Source organism: Vicugna pacos, chromosome 7, assembly GCF_048564905.1.
Source record: "Vicugna pacos chromosome 7, VicPac4, whole genome shotgun sequence".
Taxonomy (NCBI): domain Eukaryota; kingdom Metazoa; phylum Chordata; class Mammalia; order Artiodactyla; family Camelidae; genus Vicugna; species Vicugna pacos.
The window spans coordinates 77,115,926-77,138,099 of NC_132993.1; the positions used below are offsets into that span (position 1 = coordinate 77,115,926).

Sequence of the window (22,174 nt, forward strand, 5' to 3'; positions counted from 1 at the left end):
GCCTAAGAATAGCATCCTTTAAGTATTCTTAACTATTCCTGGTCAGAAACGTACCATTGCTAATAGGAGTAAGATCAAAAATACACGAGCTTGTTAAAGCTCATTGGTCACCACCCTGCTGGTCACTAAATGGGAAACATTTTTCTTTATTTGGAATGTTGCAAAATATTCACCCCATGTACAGATCTCCCATTTATTATCAAGCCACTTCTTGTTTTTCATCTTATTTTGGTAGGTAAGGGTCAGCAATTATAAACATTGTACAATAAAACTTTGTCCTCCAAGAAAAATTTTTTTCTGAAAATAGTTGAAGAATATAATACCCCATAAAGCCTCCTTCCTTAATTTGAAGAGCCAGCCTACTGCTGTTTAAAAAACCAAACTTACAAACAACAACAAAAAACAGCCAGCATAGATATACATACCTGACCATATTCCTCAAGGTCTCCTTTTCCTTCCTCGAGTGTAACAAAATTCCCTGCTGGTGTCCTATGTAAAGATAATCGACCCTTTTTGGACCTTTTGTTGGGATCAGCAACTGGGTCCTTGAAGACATTAACCTGGAATCCAAATTAAGAGAGTTAGAGAAACAGAAGACTGTCAGAACTGTTCACTCAACTGGTAAGGTATCTCTTTTTCTTGTTTAGTTTAAAGGCCATTGCCTTTAAACATATCTAGGTAGAGCACATGTCTGTTATTGAAAAATAAATCTCTGTCAACTCTGATATATAATCTGTGGCAAGGGACCTAGGATTTACTAAGGTAAAGGCTTTCCTACTTCATAACTTTTCCATTTTGTGACTTTTTACTCTATTATCTTGCTACTGCCATAAGCAAAAAAGACCCAGAAAACCTGAAGAGAGCAGAATGTTTCAGGATCAGAAAGGAAGGAGGCAAACAGTGATGACGGTAATAGAAAAGCAGATGCGTCAGTACCAGAGCTCATCCAAGAAAGATGGAGGTGAAGTAAGGGAGGGAAGCAGCGCAGGTGTTCCCAGGATCCCCTACGCCCACCCTTCGATACAGACTCTCACGAGCCTATGAAGAGCCAGGGGGATTGTCAGTCAGCTGCCTACCAGCTTAGGGTCCCCTGCTTTAAGGTTACCAGAACATGATTCTAGTGTCACAACTTCAACCTCATAGTCCACCTTCCTAAAACATGTTTGACAGTGTTTATATACTTGCTTACTTTCAAACATGTTGGCTAGGTTAGCTGACATTCCTGCTCAAATATGGTCAACTTTTTGATTCAAGAGTATGTACTGAAGTAGTGAGAAATGAACTGACTTGCATTGTGTCTTAAATAATCCCTCATCTTATTTTTCCTCCTTTTCCCAAGTCTCCCTTTTTCTCCAAAGTCAAGTTATTTGTCACCTACTGTCTTTTCTTTCCTTGTTTCTGAGTCAGGGTCTCTGGTACCTGACAACAGAGGAACCGTTCAGGACCATATTATCCTTTGACTATTACTTTCAGTAACTTCACTCCACCTAGATACATAAAGAAGGTAGTAACAACACAGGAGTAAAAGCTGAAGCACCTACCCCAAGGCCATTGGTTACAACATAACTACATTTAAATGAACAGTTCAAGAGATCTCTCGTTAACTTCTGCAGCAAAGCTCCACCAGAACCGAAGGAAACATTTTCAATACTCCACTTTTTTTGCTTCATGCCTTCTACAATCTAGATTAAAAATAAAAAGAAAATAAACTAAGTAATTTGCAAGAGGAAGGAGGTAACTTTCCATGGGCCATATGATGAGTAAACCATCCAAAGCTGTTTTAGAACATAGTAAATAATGAGGTAAGAATAATGCCTATTACTATTTCATTCTCTCACAATTCTGTTTAAAGTTTCATCAATGCCAGAGACTGTCTCACCACTGAACTTGTTCATGGCGTTAAAAAACAGATTTGTTTTGAACTGATTCTCAACTTTGAAAATGCACACGTTCTCAAAGTTTATTTAAAAAAAAAAACTAAAAGAAAAAGGAAAGCCAAATAGCTTCAGTTTTTAAAGGGAAGTTCAAATACCTGATTGAACAACCCAACTTAGAGCTGCCCACGGGACCAAGGAAGGGCAGGTACAAGCAAGGGAAAGAGCACTGGGCTAATATGCATCCTGAAATCGGCACTGTGCCCACCCATGTTTCTTCATCTGAAAGGGGTGTGTGAGGGTACCTGCTAAAATGGACGTATGGGTACTAGTTCTTAATTGATACCAGGTCAAACCTTCAACGCAGCTGAGCTAAAAGACAACAGCAATTAAATATGCCAGCTGAGATTCCTATGCCTAGATCCTCCTCACTGCAGACTTTCCTTCTATTTCTTCCTTTTCACATCAAAGCACCTAATGTCCCAACACCAAGTATCTTCGAAGAGCTGGGAAAGCTTCCACTTTTCTTAGGCAAGGCAGTTTGGGAGAGTAGGGGGAAGAAACATCATTTCTGTTATTGCAAGAGGTCTATTCTAGACAGCTGATTTTGGAACTCTAACTGCATTATCACCACAGAAGTACTGTTAGTTATATGCAGTAGTTCTTCTTAAGTAAATCTTCAGAAAACAAATTAGTAATTTGAGTACAGACCTTACTCTAACCACACCAAACTCTTTCAAATAGAAAATTATTTTGGTAACTAGGTTACAAGTGGATACCATCTGAAACTAGTACACATTAAAATATCAGTAATTTATAAATACTAGACAGTCTACATCATGATACTGGTGATGGCTTTAATTTTTATGATTTTAGGTATTAAAATTGTAGCTCATTAGAAGCTTATATGGGAAATGAAGAGGCAAAAACTTTAAGATAATATCAAACATGCTATTTCTAATAGTAAGAGTGATGAATCAATGCTTAATTTAAAACAGGTAACAAAACCATTCTCTAATTTTTTGATAAAGCAAAGATTAATACCATTTGAGCTTCATATTCTTAGAGTATGTGCAAGCTCCATTCTGTTAAAATTGAGACCTATTTGTGCAGTGTCAAGACTTTGTTTTATACACAAAGAATATTCCTTGACTGGCATTTCTTGTTTCACAGTGATGCTTCTTTGGGTTCATCACCCAGAGTGGCCCATGAGGACTGGGAGCAGTAAGTGTGGTTTAGGTGGTACTTCTATATTTTAAGTTGCTAATATTTATAAATTTTAAGCAATTAACAGAAAAGACACATACCATCTTAAACACTTATGAAAAGAATCACAACTGTACTTAAATTATTAATGTTGTAAGAAGGAGCTTAATTACAAGGATTGCCTTATTAGAACTTTAAATATAAAACACATACCTCTTGTAAGGTATTAATATCTACTCCATCCCCCTGAATAACTCTAAGATAAGGTGGCAGCAACTTGTAGCCCTTTGAGTTCTCAGTAACCGGGAACTTCTTACCTAAAATATCCAAAACCTGTATGGAAAAATACACACCCAAGACAAAATAAAACTGAAAAGAAGTGTAAAAAGTTTTCCAAAGTTAATCAAATTACTTAAATTTTAGAATACCACGTATAAGCCTTCTAAAATTTAGTCTCAATTGCTTTTGATTCTGTTAGAAACAGGCACATAATTTTCTGTCAAGTCAATTTATAATATAAAGTGGCTCAAAACACAAGTTTATGTTCCCTCACATCTTTCAAATTCGATTCAGGAAAAAACCTTTAACATTAGGAGCTTACAAAGGTAAATATAGTATTTTTAATGTATATAAAACATCATGTAACAAATTCATGATTATGCTTTTGATTTTCTTCTGCTCACGCATAACAGTTTTGTTTGGCTTAACTTGTCTGGTATAACTTAAATATGAGTCCACTTGAATTACAAAGTTCAGAGAAATTATGATATGCAGACGAAGCTGGAAATGAAGCATATAGAGCCCATAGTTTCTCTGATCCCTGAGGTTCTTCTCACTTAAAGATGACACCCATTTTTTTAAGCCAAATTGCTTAATATGCAAGTTGTCCCACTCGTTCATTAACTACTAAAAAGTTTTGTAGCAGTGGAAATATCTAAACATTAATTCAAAATTTCTCAGGTTGGTCAGAGATTCAAAAGATCTACCAGACATATTCCCCACCCAGCACTCACTCTCTTTTCTTATAACAACGAGAAAATTCCATATTGATGACTCAGTTTATTCTTAAAGCTAGGTTTGTATACTTTTTAAATTAGGTAACATGAAAAATACGAAACTTACTAAGTTTGCTAAAACCAAATCTGTTGATATTTCAGACGAAGATAAGGCCTTCAGATTGGCCTATTGCTTAATAGGACAGAAAAAGACCTTCTTGGTTCTACATCCCCCTTAATGGGTAACTCATCATCCAGTCATCAGCTGGGAAACAGTGTGGTAAAGAGGGAAGGTGATATCCAGAAAGATCTACACTGGACACCGGCTTATGTTATGTGCTGTGTGACCTTGAGCAAGTTTCCTTTAACCTCTCTAAGCTGGCTTCTTATCTATACATCATAAGGTTTTCATAGAGATTAAATAACAGCTGCTAAAGCACAGCACAGAGCACAATATTTTTCTAGTAATAAGCACCAAATAACTTGCTCGGATTAGTAATTTTCTAAGAAAGCAAACCAAATCCTAAACACTAAAAAAAATGCAACAAGGCTACACTGAGAATCAATAGTATCTCTAAAGAATCACTACTTGAAAAATATCTTCAAATTATTTTTATTCCCCATTACCTTGCACTTATTTCTTTTGCACTAAAAAATTCAAAGGTACAGCAATGACTTGTGATAAAGGAAAAGAAACAAACCACAGACGTGGTACCAAATCACAGGATTGGTTAAAATAGTAATGCTACTAAATAATTTCGAAAGTAAGTAGAAAGGAAAGCATCCTATTCCACAGTTCTCAACTGTCCACTTGACAGTATATACATAACCCCTGACTTGCGGTGTCCTTTCTGTTATTAATGTGTGACCTTGGGCAAATCTATTACTCTCTCTGGGCTGCAACTCTAAAACAAGGGGACTGGTCCAGGTAGCTCTGAAATGGAGTGTGTACATAGTAATTTAAAATGGTACTGATGCAGCTGGTCTATAGGCATTTTAATAATCAAGTTACATATTAAAATTTACCTTTAATACAGTGTCAAGAGGATTTCCAGAATCAGGTCTGATTATTAGTGGTGCCTCTGTACTTCTTGATACTATTAAATGTCTTAGATCTTCACCCCATATTTTCTCACACGCATTATAAATGTCATAGCTATCGCTGACCACAGATACAGGCACTGATGAAAACTGTGTTACTATATGTTCAAAAGCATCTTTTTCATGGTCCTTCCCCCAAGCTGTTATGGTACTAGAAAACAAAACGAAAATACAGATTTACTCAGGCAGACACATTATCTATTCCTGAATCATATCCATGTTCACTATACTACACCGTCAACACTGCACAAGTTTAATGGCCATCAAAAGGTTAATTAAATATTTGAGCCAAACCGCTCCTTGGCCCATTTTTAAGACTAAGTAATCTCATCCCTCTCCAATAGTTATTTTCTCTTAAGTCACATTCAACCAATTATAAGCTACGTTATTATGTCTGGTATTCCTGAGTCCACTCACTCAAAACGAGTGAGATGAAAAGCACCTTCTGAGCACACTCTGTACACTATGCGAGACGTCAGAGTAAACACGTACTCCCACTATTTTGCAGGGCACTGCAAGCACTTGGCTCCCTTCTGTGAATTTTCAAAAGCATGTACCAATAACAGCAGGAACATACACTGTGTCTTTTTTATCTTTCAGAATCTTACAGGTAGAGGCAATTATTTATACTATCACATGCATACGTATAGTCAACTAACTCTTTACCTGTTGTATCTTCCACTGGCCGGTAACAGGTAGTCATTTGTTTCACTTATAGATCATCCACTATTAATTAATACATACCCAGGGATCAAGAACTGTAATATTTAGTTTGAGCAACTCATAATTAAGATGGGAAATCAAGTGTGAGATATGTAATGTAATAATATGTAACCTAAGTACTTGCTGGTTAACTAATATAAAGAATTTTAAAAATTCTTAAATAGAATTTAAGAACAAACTTAAGAATTGTTACCATTTTCTTGTGCCAAGCAATTTTTCTTTCTAATTTGCTAGTCTTCACCTCTACCCTGTTTTCCCAAGTAAAATAATGGAAAGTGAAACCCATTTATTTATTATGTAACCCCATGCAGATATAAGTTCATCTCATAACTGTCTGAAGAGTCGTTCTAATTAACAGTTGTTTTATTCTTATTTTTTTTCTAAGAGAATGGAGTAAACAACTTGGTCATGCTGTCAATGGTATGCTGGGCTAGCAGAGCATGTACACTTCAGAGACATAAAGACTTAGCTACCCAGACTACTCCTGTCTGAAATGGAGAGGTAGCATATTTATATAAATACTTATTTACACTGAATATCCTTTCTAACAACTGCAGGGGCTGCTGGTAGCTATGATGCCAATGCTTCACTTCATGCAAACCTCTGCAGGTGAAAGGAAAAATTAAGACGTGGACAAAGAGAAGCACCTTCATCCCAAGAACTGCTACCGTCCTCTTTATAAGGGAGAGAATTACGCTCAAAGAGTACCGACACGGGAGAGCTGTGCAATGTAAGCAAACTCTTAAAGGTCATTGTTTATGCAGCTATTTTTCACTAGCATTGTATCAGTACAGTCACCTAACTCTGCTATTTGTATCATGTCTAGCAAATATGATTGTTCGTTTTTAGTCTTTCTCTTGCTTGCTTTCTCTATGGCATCTGAACTTCTCTGAAGCTTCCTTTCCCATAACGTCAGTGACATCTCCCACACCCTGACTTTTCCCCCTACCTCTATGGCTTCTCTTCAGGCTCCCCTCGATGCTGGGCCTGCCTTCTTCAATCTGACCTGCGCACTTGTCTCTCTCTGTACGTCTATGTGAAAAACACTCAAAGTTTTTAAAAAATACCCAGGTTTTTTCCTGGACTCCAGATCGTAGCCCCCTCCACACAATCCAGTCCTAACACCTATGCTTCTAGTGCAGTACTTGATATACAGAGACCATAAATATTTGTTCAATGAATTCTACTTAAGCTATTATTTAAATTTCCAGCATCATATTAAATTTGATATCCTTTCCAAAGTCGGAGGAAAAAGTTACGCAACTGAATATTTCTAAGTCCAAACTCATACATTAAGAAAATATGACAATAATGGCAGTGTTCTAAATTTTAGAGTTTTCTTATTTTAAAGCTATTTTAGCTGTGAGCTCATTTTTACTCAATGACCTTCTGATATTAAAGATGTGAAATTTTAGCTCCTCCTTTTGCTGGGTTGAAGAGCAGAACTGGAGAGCAGAGAGATAAATGACTTGCCCAAGGCCACCCAGTATGTCGGCTGTAAGGTCACTTAGATTTCCCAACTTTCAGTCTAGAGCTCTTTATACTATGTTATTGTTTAAAAGAGTCGTCTACTTAAGAACATCTGATATATTAATGGAGTCAAATTGCAAAAGCAGTAAATATTACAAGACTATAAAAATAAAACAGACTTTCAATGTGTTTTATCATGAAAGTCCTAAAGATATTATCCTTGTTCTCAGATTTATAGTATCATACTCGTGTTATTACTTTGAAACAAAACCATCAATGAAGAATCTAATATATGAATACTACAGTAATTTTTAAAAGATGTAAATACATCTAAGTCCAAAATAAAAATACTGTAATGCAAAAATTTTGATCTGTTAGCGACACTTATTTTCCCAGTTTCACTAGTCTTGAAACTTTTTTGTAGAAGTATTCAACACGGCCCTATTAATGAAGCACCACTAATAAATGTTAGTTGAATCTACTCTCTACTGAGCCCCAATTTGAAACATCAAGTACAAGCTATTTCATCTCCCAAGCTACTGCTCATGTTTACCCACTTCCTTCCACTCATTCAGCCACTTGGTTCCGAACCTTGTCATCTCTCAAAATTACTGCAATAGCTTACAGCCTCCAAACTTCTCTCATTTCTCTATTTTTCAATTCATAAGATGGCTCACTATCAAAATAACCTTTCTACAGTATTTCTGACATAGCTTCTTTGTTCAAAAACTTCAATGCCCACTCCTATTTGAAAATGGAATTAGAATAACCTAGCATGATGGGCACACAGTTAATATTCAACGTCAAAATAAATCTGAGGGCCTTTACTTTGTCTTCACAGACTAGCCTACGTTCCCTACAACATACCTTTCAGCCCTTATTCCTAAACACATCCACACTCTCCTCTTTCACTCTTGCTCTTTCAGGACAATGCTTGAAATGTGGTAGGGATGCAATAAATATCTACTCAAGAGAATTAATAATCCCCCAATGTCTGCCATTAAATTATACCATTCCTTCAAGAAGTCAAGATTTAGGTAACATCTCTATAAAACCTTTCTTGATCCTACCAGTAGAGTATGACCCACCTCTCCTTCCCCTGAACCCCCTAAAGCACTTTAATTGTGCCTCTTTAAAAATACTTAACAGAGCAGAATGTTGCTAGTGGACTATTTTTATCCAGAAGATAGGATTAATTACACACACACACACATATACATATATATATCTTTTTATCCCTTGTAGTACCCAGTAGATTGCCTGAGATCAAAGCTCAGCTTTATGCTAAACTCACTGCTGGTTTTAGCACCCTGCAATATTCAAATATGAGCAGAATTTAAGAAACCTCTCCAAACTGATTGCAGTAAATAATTTTCATTATAAGATCCAGAAATAAGGTTTGGCACATTTTAAAAACTCCACTAACATTCAATAAAATTAACTCTCAGACAGAGCAGCTGCAGCCTAGACAGTAAGAGTCTTCTAGTTTAACTCAAGATGGTTTAGTACCATCAGATAAGGGAGCACAAAAGGAATCTGAACACCCTTCCTTTCATCAGAAGGGCTTAACTTGCTCATCTACAGTTGAAAGTACTGGGGTCACAAGGTAAGTTCCAGGGCAAAGAAAGTGAAGTCTTGTAGAAGAGCAGGGAAAGGGACAACGGTGACCAGTTTTACAGTGAGTGCTTCTAGACTTAATGAATATAACTTATCTGCATATGGCAATAGAGCAGCTGGAAAAAAATCCTTAAAATAAAACCCACAGAGCAATGTAAGACTTGAAGAAAAGCTCTTAAGTTGTTTCTATTAAGATGAGTAAAAGTTCTCTACCTCCCTGATACCAAGCTTTATACAGAGTATAAACACTGAACTTGTATTGCTTAAATTCATGAAGATTTACTGTGGTATCTGGCTCTGTAGTTAAACAGAACATCACTGAATTGCAAATATAAGAATGAAAAAACTTAGTTCTAGGAAACAAATGTTGGATAATGGGAGGATAAAAACAGAATTTTACCTGTGTTCTGCTGCTGGAACAGAATAGCCTGGAACAGGATCTTTTGTTCCATAGTATTTTTTAATTAAAGCAATTCCTGCTACTGTATCTGTTCCTTTGAAGTTAACCAAATGAGCAGACGCTCCTATGCCAGCAGTCTGGAAAATAAACCATAAACCAAAATCCAAAAAAGAAAAAGACAGACCCATACTTGAGGTATAGAGCACAGTTCCCAAAGGACTACTGTCTTCAGCTACCCTTAAAGTTATTTAACTATTATCAGAGATAACAGATTCTTATGGCAAAGATCCAGTTTTTCCTAAATATTTAAGGATTTAACTGTTACTCTTCAAAGAGATCTATTTAATAGTGATCCACCCCAGCATTACATCACCCTTTTTCCCCTTACCCTGCCTTGTGCATTACCTGCCATCTGCTATATTTATTTTGTCGGTCTATCCATCTGTCCATCCACCCAGCAAATATTTAAAGAACAGGGACATTTACTGAAGGCTGTATTTCATGTATTTGGAACAGAAGCTGACACATGTTAGGTACGTAATATACATCTTTGAATCTTTGAAATTTCAAAATGCGGCCTTCTTAGAACCAAGATAAATCCCAATTACTTCCCAAAAAGTTTATAGTAGTAATCTACCTGACAATCCACATTTTATTAATTGAGGTTCATTTCAGTTTCTTACCTCTTGGGAAGAGACTCCTCTGTAGCCAAAATCATGTAACTTGTATTCCAGACCATCTAAGTTACCAGCCGTTTCTAGCAAATATTTGGCCAATATTTTCTTCTGCTCTCTAGAATTTGTGGCCACTGTGATTGGATACCAGGACTGAACAAGAATAGTCTGTAGTAATAAAATTAACCACAAATATTAATACATAAAAAATTGGGTTCTTTCTGAGGAAAATCCTAGCCTTCTCTGGAGGTATGTCCTGGACTTCCATACTACTAGAAATACCAACTGGACATTTCAACTGTACAGCAGGATGCCTACCACATGCATTCCAGATACAGTGCAGAGCTCAGCTCTCACATCTGCAACACACAAGATAAGCACGCCCAGCCCTTAATAGCAGAGGATGTCAAAGTCAAATCATTTATTTTCTATCCAAAGCTCCAAAGAAGCAAATAATGCTTAGAAAGATTATTTGTGATGAAGAACCAGTGTATTTTTCATTTTCAATCTATCATGGACCAACAGTTTTATACTCACTCTTGGATGCTGAGGCAATTATCATAAAAGTTTCTAAATGCTTATGCTTGATTTTCTCTATTTAATGTGGACCTGCATCAAAAGTTCATGGACCAACACTGGTCCATGGACCACACCTTGAATGGTATACGTCTAAAGAAGTTAGCTCTAGGTAGTTCTGGATCTAACTGTCCCTTGGATCTAGTATGACTACTGGTAAGTTATACACTTGAGATGCTTTTGCTTATCACTAAGGCAGCTCTATTCATTGAGTTATGCTTTATGTTCTTGGCTTTTACCAAAAGTCATCATAAAAAAGCCACATGAAACATTTCTGTATATGCTGGAAAATTATGAGGTCACTATCTATTTTGTAACTCAGTTCCTATTACATAAGTTCCCAAAAGAGGAAATGAAAGAATTGCTAGGTTCCTACCTTCTGATAAGACTGTCCCTTGGTTCCTTTTTCCCTGGCTGCCAGGTAACTCCAAAAAGTTTGATGCTTAATCAGAGCAGCTAATTAATTATTAAGAGCAACTACATTAATTATTATGGCTTAGGAATTCACTCCTCCATTGTAGAATCACAATTTTCTATTTTTATTTTGTAAAGCAGAAAGCCTGCTATTACAAGCAGCTTCAAATTTTAGAAAGAGCTGCTAAGATGATAATGTCTGAGCTCACTCAAAGAACTATTTACTTTCTCAATTTTACAAAACAAGCTTTTACTGAATACCAGCTAAGTGATCAATAAATAAGTAAAAACAAAAAGATTATTTAACCTTGGACTTCCCAGCCCAATTACCTAAAAAGAAAAAAACTGCAGCATTACACTCCTGTGACTGATTAACTATGGCTCCAAATTCTCTGCAGCTCCTCCCATCAAGAGATGGAATCTCTCTCTTCATCCTTTGATTCTGAGCTGTGCTTATGATTTGCTATTGACCAACAGAATGTGGCGGAAGCCATATTTATGACTTACAAGCTTCTGTTTTAAGAGGTTTTGCAGCTTCTACTCTCTTTTTTCTAGAACCTTGAGACTGCTGTGTTGTGAAGAAGCCTAAGACACGAAAAGAGGTCCAGCAGTTCCAGTTGCCCAAGCTGAGGCCCAGACATCGGAGTGAGGCCCTTTTAGACTGTTTGATCCTAGCTAACCCAGACTCAGTAAGTCCACGCAAGACCAAGTGGAGCACCATCCAGGCGACCACAGAATCATGAAAAGTAACTGCTGTTTTCCTTTGGGGTGGTTTGTTATACAACAAGAGAAAACTGATACAACTCCTCACTTGAACTCTACGACCTCTAACCGTTCTGCTTCTAAAATGATTCTTTTCTAAATTCCGGTGATTCCATTGCCAGTGCCTGTGATTACCCTGCTTCTAGTTTTTGGCTGTTCTGACTTAGTCTTCACACTGCCACCAGTTATCATTCTAAAGCAAGTTTTATTCGGGTTGCCTCATTCCTTAAAATCCTTTAATGGCTATCTGTTGTCCACAGGGGAAGGCGGCCAGTTCATGTTGATATTTGAGGCCTCCTATAATCTTGCCTTGTTGCCTTGTTTACCATCTAAGGGTCTCTCCCCTACGGTATTTTCCATTTTTATGCTGCAGTCCCCCTTGGGCTACTTGCCATTCTAAGAATACCTCAGCTCTTCCTGTCCCTTATTAAAAAGCTTATTTAGTTTTCATTTCATGATTTCTTAGACAGAATTACCTAAAAAAAAAAATTTGCTACCGATTCAGCATTCTTACTTATATTATTGGTTAGTTAAGAATCAACTGCTCCTCTTCGAAAGGCCCTTAAATAATAAGACACATCTTACTCTAATTTCTGGGCCCAGTATTTTTTTGTACATAGCCAGTACTCAAATGATATTCATTTGTTGAATTTAATTTGATCAACTCTCACATTTTTTGTTTAACTTAGAGTGATATTATCTAGGAGTATGAGAAAGATAGAGAACAATGCGAAAAACTCTAGTTGAGTTATAAAGGTAGAAGATTGACCTTACCCCTCGAAAAATGCCAGGGAAGGAGAGAAATAACTATGAGACACAGTGATCCTTCACATCACCATTTCCTTTCCATAGTCCAACAAAATCAGCTTAAATTATACTCTTAATAAAATCACTCCCCTTTAAAAAAGATCACTGTAGGTGTAAGCAAGGGAAAAAAAGGCAAGTTAGTTTGGGTTAATCCAAGGTCTAATAAAGTAGGCCTTGTTGGAAACTTCCAAAACAGCAATTTGCCCACATAAAGCAAGATAAAATTTTTAGCAGAAAACTAAGACTAGAGTAAATCAACCTGCAAAATTCATTTAAGAAGTATTCATTATAATGTTACTATGAAGGATAAGGAATTTAAAGATTAAGAAATGGTGTGGTATAGTAGAAAGGGGACTGGACCTAGTCTGTTAACTAGTCCATTCACCTGTCAAGGCTCAATTTCCTCATCTGTGAAATGAGGGTATTTGATCAATGTAATAGTTTTTAAAGTCATCTTTTCTTTTCAACAGCAAAAAAAAATTGTTTCATTTTTTTGGTAGGAAGAGATGGTTAAGTTTAGCCCAGTATGCTCACTCCTCAGCCTCTCCTAAGTCGGACACCTCTGCAAAACCCTTAGGCCCGCTTACGCAAGTTCTGAAACCTGGGATTAAGGCTTCTTCTAGCATCTGTATTGAAACTGATAAAGTAATTCAGTAATTTTAGTGGATTTTAAAATTCGTGCATGGTGAATAACAAAGAATGTAACTAACAACTCTAAACATACAGTGAGAGAAGGAATTGGAAGGAATACTATTTAGTACTATTATTTAAAAAATTTTAAATCAAAGATTTCCTGAAGAAAATCTTCAATATTTTAAAAAACAAGCTTGGTGTGTTTGGTAACAGATCCTAGTTACAAAGTGGTAAATCTGAGTTGGAGATGGATATGTGTAATATGAACCTCCTCTAACCCCACACAAGCCCACCAAAGAGGCAAAGTGACTACGAGAAGTGTCTTCTGCAGACCTGGTAGTTAAAGTAAACACAATTTTTTATACAAGATCTATCTGAAAGGAGTTGTTTCAGAACATACGTTTTTATGCCTTACATAAAAATTCCTACCCAGGACTGAAATTATTTATAATAATACATATTATAACAGAAGGCAATTTTAATAAGCAAATGAAAAATAAGGAACTATGTACTTTTTCTTTAAAATCTGTCTCATATTGGATTTTTATGCTTAATAATTTTTAAATTAAAAAATTTGATAACTGCTAAGATGTCCATGTATAAATTTTTTTACTTTAATTTTTTTAGTGAAATACACCAAAATAATGATTATTAAAATAGATACTTAAAAGAAATTTTTTTACAGCTAGTGTTTTTTACTTTCTGAAGATAAAAACATACATAAAAAGCAAGGTGGATCTGGAACTAGTTCTCTATGTCCACAAATATCTTTTTTATGAAAGTTCAATTCAACACAAGGAAAGAGTACTTAATGGCCAAATTCCTCAAACAGAAAATTAAAGAGAAAAAAATGTAACATAAGGTTATTTATAGATGATGATTTTCAAAATTAAGATTTATCTGTTTGTGATCTTTTGGCCCTGGAGGTAAAGGATACATTAGATGATGTGGTTAAGAACTCTTCTACTCTTTTCATAATATCATCCTCTCAAAATAAAATATTTGCCAGTAAAATGCTATGATGATTGTTAATAATATGTTTTCTTTTACTTTGAGTTCACAGTTAATGCAAAGTTTTAAGACATAGCAATAAACTATTTACAATCTTTATTTTAGGTAACTACATTTTCTTCAGAGCCTGTTAGGCTATTAGCTGATGGCTCATCAAAAGTCTAAAAAGAAAGTTTTAAATTTCCAATAGACTTAGCAAAAATGTATTTCATTTTCTTGACCTCTTACTTTTTCTAAACATTTTCCAGTCTTTATAAATGAACCTCTAATGTATTATTACAACAACAAATTAGTTTAACCAACAGACTAATAAGATAAAGAGTACTAATCACAGAGTAGACACCTGTCAGATGGGGGTGACATTTCTATAGCCATTTACTAGAATATTTCTCCTTAAGGATAAAAATCTAATTAAACTGTTAATAAGCTAAATAAACTATTAATATCAAAACTATGAGGATGTGAAAACATGACTGGTTAAGTATAGATACAAGGAAAACAAACAAAAGCCTTGCAATATAAACTCAGAGCTATAAGGTACCTTCCTTTTAGGCTTAGACATTAAACAAAATGATCAATGAATCAATCCTGAATGTATTAAGATGAGAAATACCAGGTGGTAGAGTCTAGGCCATAAACTGATTAGATAAGAATGAAGAAAATAGTTATTAAAAACTTGAACAAACTTCCTTTAGTCTAAATGGAATAGAATATCCATAAAATGTTTTAAAGTTATTAAAAATGTACCTGTGCTGTTTTATAATGTTTCTCTATGACAGTATTTAGGATTGCAACAAGTTAAGATGGAGGCCAACTGAGCTTTTGCAGTAATAATTCTTAATAATTTGATTTAAAAATCTCAGAAGATTAGATTTTACTGAAAGAAAACTTAAAGATTATGTAGTCCAACTGTCATTTTATAGGTGAGGAAATTGAGGCCTGGAAAGGTTTCATGAATTGTAGATTATTAGTATTAATTTTTAAAAATAAAATCCTAGTTGAATGGTTTTTACATCTACAATTAGTGTTAAATAAGAAGTAAAAGCAAAAGAAAGCAATTCACCTCAATCCAATTTGTAAGCCAGTAACACTCTGGATCTGTATTTTCCACTGTGAAGAGAACATTTCCTCTGGGAATGACAGAGCCCTCAGGAACAGCTTTTACTTCTATTGGAAGATGCCCATCATATTTCTGGTAAGAAACAATAAGGAAATTATCCATTCAACAGATGGTATGCCATTACCTGTTTAAATAAGGTTCTTTGTATTTTACAGAAGCTAAACTTACTGTCACAGAAATGTCAATTGTAGATCTTATTACATTGCTAGTAATCTGGTCAGAATATCCTTATCCTCCTGAAATAAAATTAGCTAAAATGATTAATAGTTTAGTACCGGTATTAATTTTTAAATTTTATGCTATCAAAGTACTTCTGCTAAAGACATTTATCACTAGAAGATACAGATAATTTCAAGCTGATCAAAACAAAAAGTTATTTTCCTATTCTTTCAAAGAAAAAGTTTATTCCAACATATGTCAAGGGCACTATCTTTTTTTTAAGTAGGTCATTTTCATAAAAGAAGGGCTAAAGACTGAAGTAAAATAAGGGACTGCTATAAGACAGCAAAATAAAACAAACAAAAAAGAAAAGAGAGAGAAGGAGCTTAAATAGGTTTTCTCTCTATACCGGTAGTAGAACTGAAGTCCATTTTGGTAGTGAAATAGACCAATCATAAGTGTACCTTCTAGAGCTCTGGCAATCAATACCTACGTGCAACAATTCTCTCCGAAATTAGGCTGACGATATAGTGACTACACGGTATGTTACTAGAAATTTAATTATGCCTCCTCTCTTTTAAAGTTAAAAGCTGTGGCTGACTTTTGGCTGGAAAGGTAGCTTTTTTCAGAAATCCTACGAGTTTATTTGTATGACTTGGGAAAAGGTAATCAGATAAAAGAAAATCCATGATACAGCAGAAATTATACTGCCTTAAAATCCTAACTTGGATGCAAAAACAGGTAGTGGACTGCTGGCAAGTCATTTTGAATCTCTAGGTCTCAGACTCTATGTCTGTAAAATGGGGTTATACAAGATTATCTCTAGAGAATCTATGAATCTCTAAGATTCTCTGAATATAAAATGAAAAGATTTACCACCCTTACCACTGAGAATTGTATTAATGAGAAAGGATCTAACTTATCTTTAACTATTACCCTCATAGCAAACCAAATGGATTAAGTGCAGGAGTTAGCTAACAGATTTTAGTGACCTTACTTAAAGATGAGGGAAAAATACAGCAGAGTGCTTACTCAACTTTGTCAAAGACTCATAATTACCAAATAATAAAATTCAATAATACAATATAGGCATGAAAGTTAAAGTATTTCTAATTATTTTTTGTTTGATAGTCTACAATGAAAAAGACATTCATTTTTAAGACATAAATTAACACTTAACATGCCAAGATGCTAATAGATCCCATTTCCAACTCATCTTTATAATAAAGAAAACCACGATGGGACATTCAACTCTTATAATTCAATTCCCATGTCTTTGGATGCCCCAATCTTGAGTAATGAATCCGAACATGTCACACAGGAATATTACAGTACAATAAAGAATGAAAATGAACTTCATGGATCTGCACCAAACCATTCTAACTATTCACTAAGGGAAATTTCCTGCAATTACTGTATAGTGATAGACTCACAACATCTATTTTCTTACATAATCTAAAGTCAAGAAAATAGACGAAATTTTGAAATTGCCAAATAACCATCCTTTCTTAATTACATTTTCAAAGAAAGGATTAAATCACCTTTCTGAAAAATGCTAGTTATTCAATTATAATACATATACAACAAATTACTTAGACATGATATATTCAGATTCTGGATACCAGAAATGATCTGTCACCAGAAAAAAAAAATTAAACATAACTTTTCATGAGAATGTCTCAACAGCCATTATACTTGGGTCACAGACAGAAAAAAGTTGTAATTACAGCTGACCCTTGGACAATGCAGGGGTGAGGGGCGCCCACCCTGCACGCAGTCGAAAATCCAAGTATAAGCCACAGTCAGCCCTCTGGAACTGCGGCTCCTCTGTGCCAGTGTTTCGGCAGCTGTGGATTCCACCAGCTGCAGAGCACGGAGCAGCAGTATTTACTACTGAAAAAACCCACATGTAAGTGGACCTGCACAGTTCAAATCCATGCTGTTCAAGGATCAACTGTACAGTCCACTCTTCTAGTCAAATTCCATTGCAAGAAGTTTTGAACTAAGTATGTAGATCAAAACATGAAACCATTTTTTTTTACCTCAAGAATGTAGTTCCACCCCTTTTCATTAAAGACATCATCTTGGAAATGCTCTCTGTACACCTCTTTGGCTTCTTGGATCTTCTCTTTGGTCACTACTTTACCTAAAAGGATAAACATCTCCTGTTTACATTTCTAAAGGCATTCTGTGAACTGTTGTCCTAGGACTAACGTTTCTAGCTATTTCACCCATTCTATGGTTTAAAAACAAGAACTGAGAGGTTAAATGATTTCACCCAGAGTCAACAGCAGAGCCAGAAAAGGAATCTGCACTTACAACCACTCACACAAACAGAAATTTCTTATTTGAAAAGCAGATGTGCAATAGAAATTATTACATGTATAGTATTTTTAAGAAATCATAGTGATAAGTTAACTTCTATGAAGATTTTTTTTAATCTCTATTAATTTATACAGTCTTCAGATTTAAAAAAGTAAGGCTTTGATAGGCGATTTTCCAGGTGGACCTCTCACTTTAATCATAAAGGATGTCTTCAGGGATGATAATCCAGTACTTTTCCTAAGTTTTTCCCCCCAAATACACTTTTAAGTTATCTTAATACGTAAAATGAGGCTAACAGTAGAGTGCCTATTTACAGAGTGGTTGTGAGAACTAAATGATTAAGACAAGTGGACTGAAGCGCTTAGAATAATGCCGGCCTATGACAACCAATATATTTTAGTTATAATTAATAACAAATAACACTGTATAAAATTTTTAAGCTGTAGGAAACTGAAAAGTGATAACCAGTCTTGGGGTAACTTTCTCTACATAAGATCTCTAGTAAACTCCCTTAAATATCTTAGGTAATCTTGTTGCAAAGAAGCACTTTTGATATTCAAGTAGGTTTTCAATAGTATAATGTATCTGAACTATCTGATCTTAAAATTGCCAAGGTTATAAAAAAAGGTTATTATCTGCATAAAATTCAACTTATCTGTATTCAATTCTGAGATTATGTTTATTTGAAAAGGTTAGAAGTGAAATTTTCCAAAATGTATAAAAACCTTGGGAACTCTTTTTTTCCCAAAAATGCCATTATAAAACAGACTAGAAATGGACTTTCAAATAAGCATAGAAATTATTTGGGGGATTTTTTTCTTCTTTAAAATTCATTTGAGGGTAAGTCCACAGTAACAGGTAGTTTAGAAAAATAGGCCTTTAAGGTAAAACTGACTAGCATAAGCATAATTCTAAATATAATTGCTACCATAATTCAAAATGAGTTCCCAGGTCAATAACAAATCCTTTATTTTGAATTAGTCACTAAGGTCTACTAACAAACCAGATTAGTCTCAGAATATGATTCACTTTTCTAAATTGATTCCAAACTTATTTGTTTTAGAAAATCTTTCTCATGTCAAACACCAACCACATACAACAAATTGTAACATTAATGCTTTCAAATCAACAGATTTCTAAAAATTCAAATTTTAGAACCCCTAAAGTAATTAAAATAATTAAATATATATCAGAATTAGACTATTCAAAGTTACTTCAAATAATAGAACACAGTAATATAGGAGAAAAACTATGACAAGGTATTTAAAAGCAGTGTTAAATGTATCAGTAAAAGTAATACCTTTTAAGTACTTATTAAGAATGTACTGCAACCCATAAAATACTGTTTCCTCATATTTCACCTTCCTTATTTTGGAGTTTTCTGTCTTCTTCTCCCGACATTCAAAGTAGGAATAAACTTTGCTTGTGTTGGGTGGATATTGTTTATAGTGAGTAACCTACATAAAAGAAACACTTGAGTTGGAAAATACCAGGACATAATGTAAATTACAATAAAAATTATTTAAAACCAGAAATTATTTAAAACCAAAGAAACTATACTTATTTGCTATTGATCAGCTTCTTTTCCTGGCTATAACAAATAAAAAATAAGCATCATACTTCTAAGATAAATTTTAATAGTTCAGTATCTTAAGTTCAAAACTGCAGTAGTATTAAATTTTATAAACAAACAGACTGAACTTAAGGAAGTACAAGGCCTCTAAACTGGACACCTGGACTAAAAATACAAAGAAAGGATCTCAATTTGCTCTTGGGGAACAGTGTTCATTCGGGGGAGAGAGAAGCAGCTGCCTGGGAAGCAGCGCACACATGATACAAAAGAATGAAATGAAAGCAGAAACTGTTACTATCTAAAAACAGAACGTTGGACAAGCCAATAGGCAATGACTTCCCATGACTCCCTTCATCTGTACAATGAGGTACTGCAATGCCCCCTCTAGTCTTCACAGTGACTCTGGGAAAACCTGGATGAAAGCAATAGCAGAAGCAGCAGCAGTGAGAAAAAAAATCCTATTTTGTAATCTTTCTTTTTCTCAAATTACCTCTGAATTGGGAATAAATGCCTATACAATGCAACATCAAATCCTAATGAATTTAAAAATATGATGAGGTATTATTATAAATTTCTTTTCAAGAATTTGGGTAAGAGCCACTGTTGAAAATTTATCTGTTTTTGTTTTAAGAAAAAAAAAGTTCATTATAATTTGAATTTTATTATATTTAAATATGGTTACAACATTTTACCAATAAAAAATACCTGGAAGAATAATGTGTATTTGCCCACTTGAAAGAACAGAACTAATAATGCCTTAAAGCTTAAGAATAGGGTGGTGAATCAGGGTAATGGAGAAATAAATCTTTACAGAACAAGTTTCATGGATGACCACTGTGAACATAAGCCATTTTTCATGTTTAGCTCTGTTCTCTAGTTTAGGAAAACCAATGTTTTCCCTCTTTGGCTGCATAATCTCAATTCCAGTAAAACCTGGCTTTAATCTAAAGAATCACTGTGGCTTAACACAAACATTCTAAAATGAATACAGAGCAAAAAAAAAAAATTACAAATATTTAAAATACGTTTCCTTTCCAATAGAAGCAACTTGCAATTCTATAAAAAATAGTACCCTTATGCTACTTAATCTTGGAGGTGAATCTTTTTGTTAATATGTGGTCTGATTATGTAAGTCAGGTAAGAGCCTGAACTTTGTTTTGCTCAGCTACAACAGGTATGTATACTACAAGGTATACGGAGGCCTCATTAAAACCTAGAGGCATATGTCAGTTTTTTTTAAGTTGGAACCCAGGGTCTGATACCACTGCAAGTTTAAGAAGATTTAAGAAGTAGCTAAGTGAAATAGCTAATACAGATTCCAGAGTAATTAAATCTATTAGCCAATTCACTAAAATGCAAAAACAATGTAAATATATATGAATGATACTATAGTAATAAATGATCACTACCTTAACTACTTAAGAAATAGATTAGAAAAAGGTATCATTACCTAGAAATGTACCCAAGATGTACAGAAAAATGAAAATGTCTAGTTTATAATCTAAATAACTCTACCTCCTTTAGTGGAAATAAGCACTGACGTGGAAGAAAAGTCAATTAAGATGAAGTAAAATTTGAATAAAGAAATTCCGATTCATAGTTGTGACTCTCAATATTTAGTCTGACCTTCTTCACAGTTCAAGTACTTAATGGTGCATCTTTATAAATTTACTTTTTCTATGTCAGATTTAAAAGTATTAGACAGCAAATAAAGTCTTTTCATATTCTAAGTAGACCAGGCAGACAAAGCTGAATGGAAATATCCCTAAGCTAATTAACTCCATCTTGGTGTAAAAGTGTACTAAAAATTTTCCCTCATATAAGTACAGTTCCAGTTCTGGACAATAATTAAATGTTTATAATTTTAAAGCTTTACTTCAGCTATGTTCTTTAATTATGGTACTTAAAACCTTTGCTTAAATATTCAGAATGCTTCCTCTGAACACAAATGTCATTAAAAACACAAAATTGTCTAGGCTTAATTAGAAATGAAGTATGAATCTTCTTTACAGAAATGTAAGAGAATTGCTTTAGAATGTAATTACAGAATCTAAGTCATCTAAGGCAAACTCTCAGGCAACTAACCATGAAACGTAACTTACTATTAACCACCTACTAACACCCAGTATGTTTATAGAAGAAAAAAATAACATATTCAAATCTATCTATGTTGGTATATACACATTGTTTCAATGGGAAAAAAAAGTTTAAACAAAGCTTCTTAGCAAATCTTATGCTAAGAACATAGCCAATAGATAATTCTAGTTTTGCTAGGTTTACTGTCCCTTCATTTTACTTTCTGCTCAACTGGTCACTCTGAACCCCTTCAAACTTTCACCAGAAAATGAGAGGATATAGCAGAAATTCAAATCAATAAATTGCTATTTTATAAACAGCTCATTCATTCACAAATATATACTCTGTACCTACTGTGTATCAGGCACTGTTTCAGATGGTGAGGATGAGAAAGCAAATAGGCTGACATGGTCCCTATTCTCATAGGGCTAATGAGGGCTGAAAGGTCAGAGAGAAACAATACATAAACAAAATAATTTCAGATCTAGAAGGATGCTGTGAAAATTTAAAAGACGATGGACTAGACGAAGCCTGGGAGGCTACTTTAAATAGGGGGCCAGGAAAGCTTCTCTGAGATAGTGATGGGTGAGTAAGATCTAAAGGACAAGGAGATAGGAAATTTCTAGACTTCAGGGACAGAACAGAATGAAGGCCAGTG

General features: G+C 34.6%; 1 protein-coding gene and 1 long non-coding RNA gene across 6 annotated transcripts in view; one reads left to right on the forward strand and one right to left on the reverse strand.

The window, feature by feature from the left end:
- The window catches only part of LOC116281333 (uncharacterized), a 131,913-nt gene extending 119,967 nt beyond the window's left edge, over window positions 1–11,946 (forward strand). For all 5 annotated transcript variants that reach the window (XR_012074573.1, XR_012074575.1, XR_012074574.1 and 2 more), the window contains 2 exons: window positions 6,457–6,629; window positions 11,606–11,946. This is a non-coding gene — a long non-coding RNA (uncharacterized lncRNA). The remainder of the gene's footprint in view (window positions 1–6,456; window positions 6,630–11,605) is intronic.
- The window catches only part of NAMPT (nicotinamide phosphoribosyltransferase), a 36,199-nt gene that overhangs the window by 8,398 nt on the left and 5,627 nt on the right, over window positions 1–22,174 (reverse strand). Inside the window, exons 2-10 of the mRNA XM_031679788.2 lie at window positions 19,168–19,324; window positions 17,585–17,688; window positions 15,327–15,455; window positions 10,070–10,228; window positions 9,387–9,523; window positions 5,102–5,327; window positions 3,294–3,413; window positions 1,542–1,682; window positions 426–560 (exon numbers count right to left, since the gene is read on the reverse strand). Coding sequence (XP_031535648.1) covers window positions 426–560; window positions 1,542–1,682; window positions 3,294–3,413; window positions 5,102–5,327; window positions 9,387–9,523; window positions 10,070–10,228; window positions 15,327–15,455; window positions 17,585–17,688; window positions 19,168–19,324 — 1,308 coding nt within the window. The remainder of the gene's footprint in view (window positions 1–425; window positions 561–1,541; window positions 1,683–3,293; window positions 3,414–5,101; window positions 5,328–9,386; window positions 9,524–10,069; window positions 10,229–15,326; window positions 15,456–17,584; window positions 17,689–19,167; window positions 19,325–22,174) is intronic.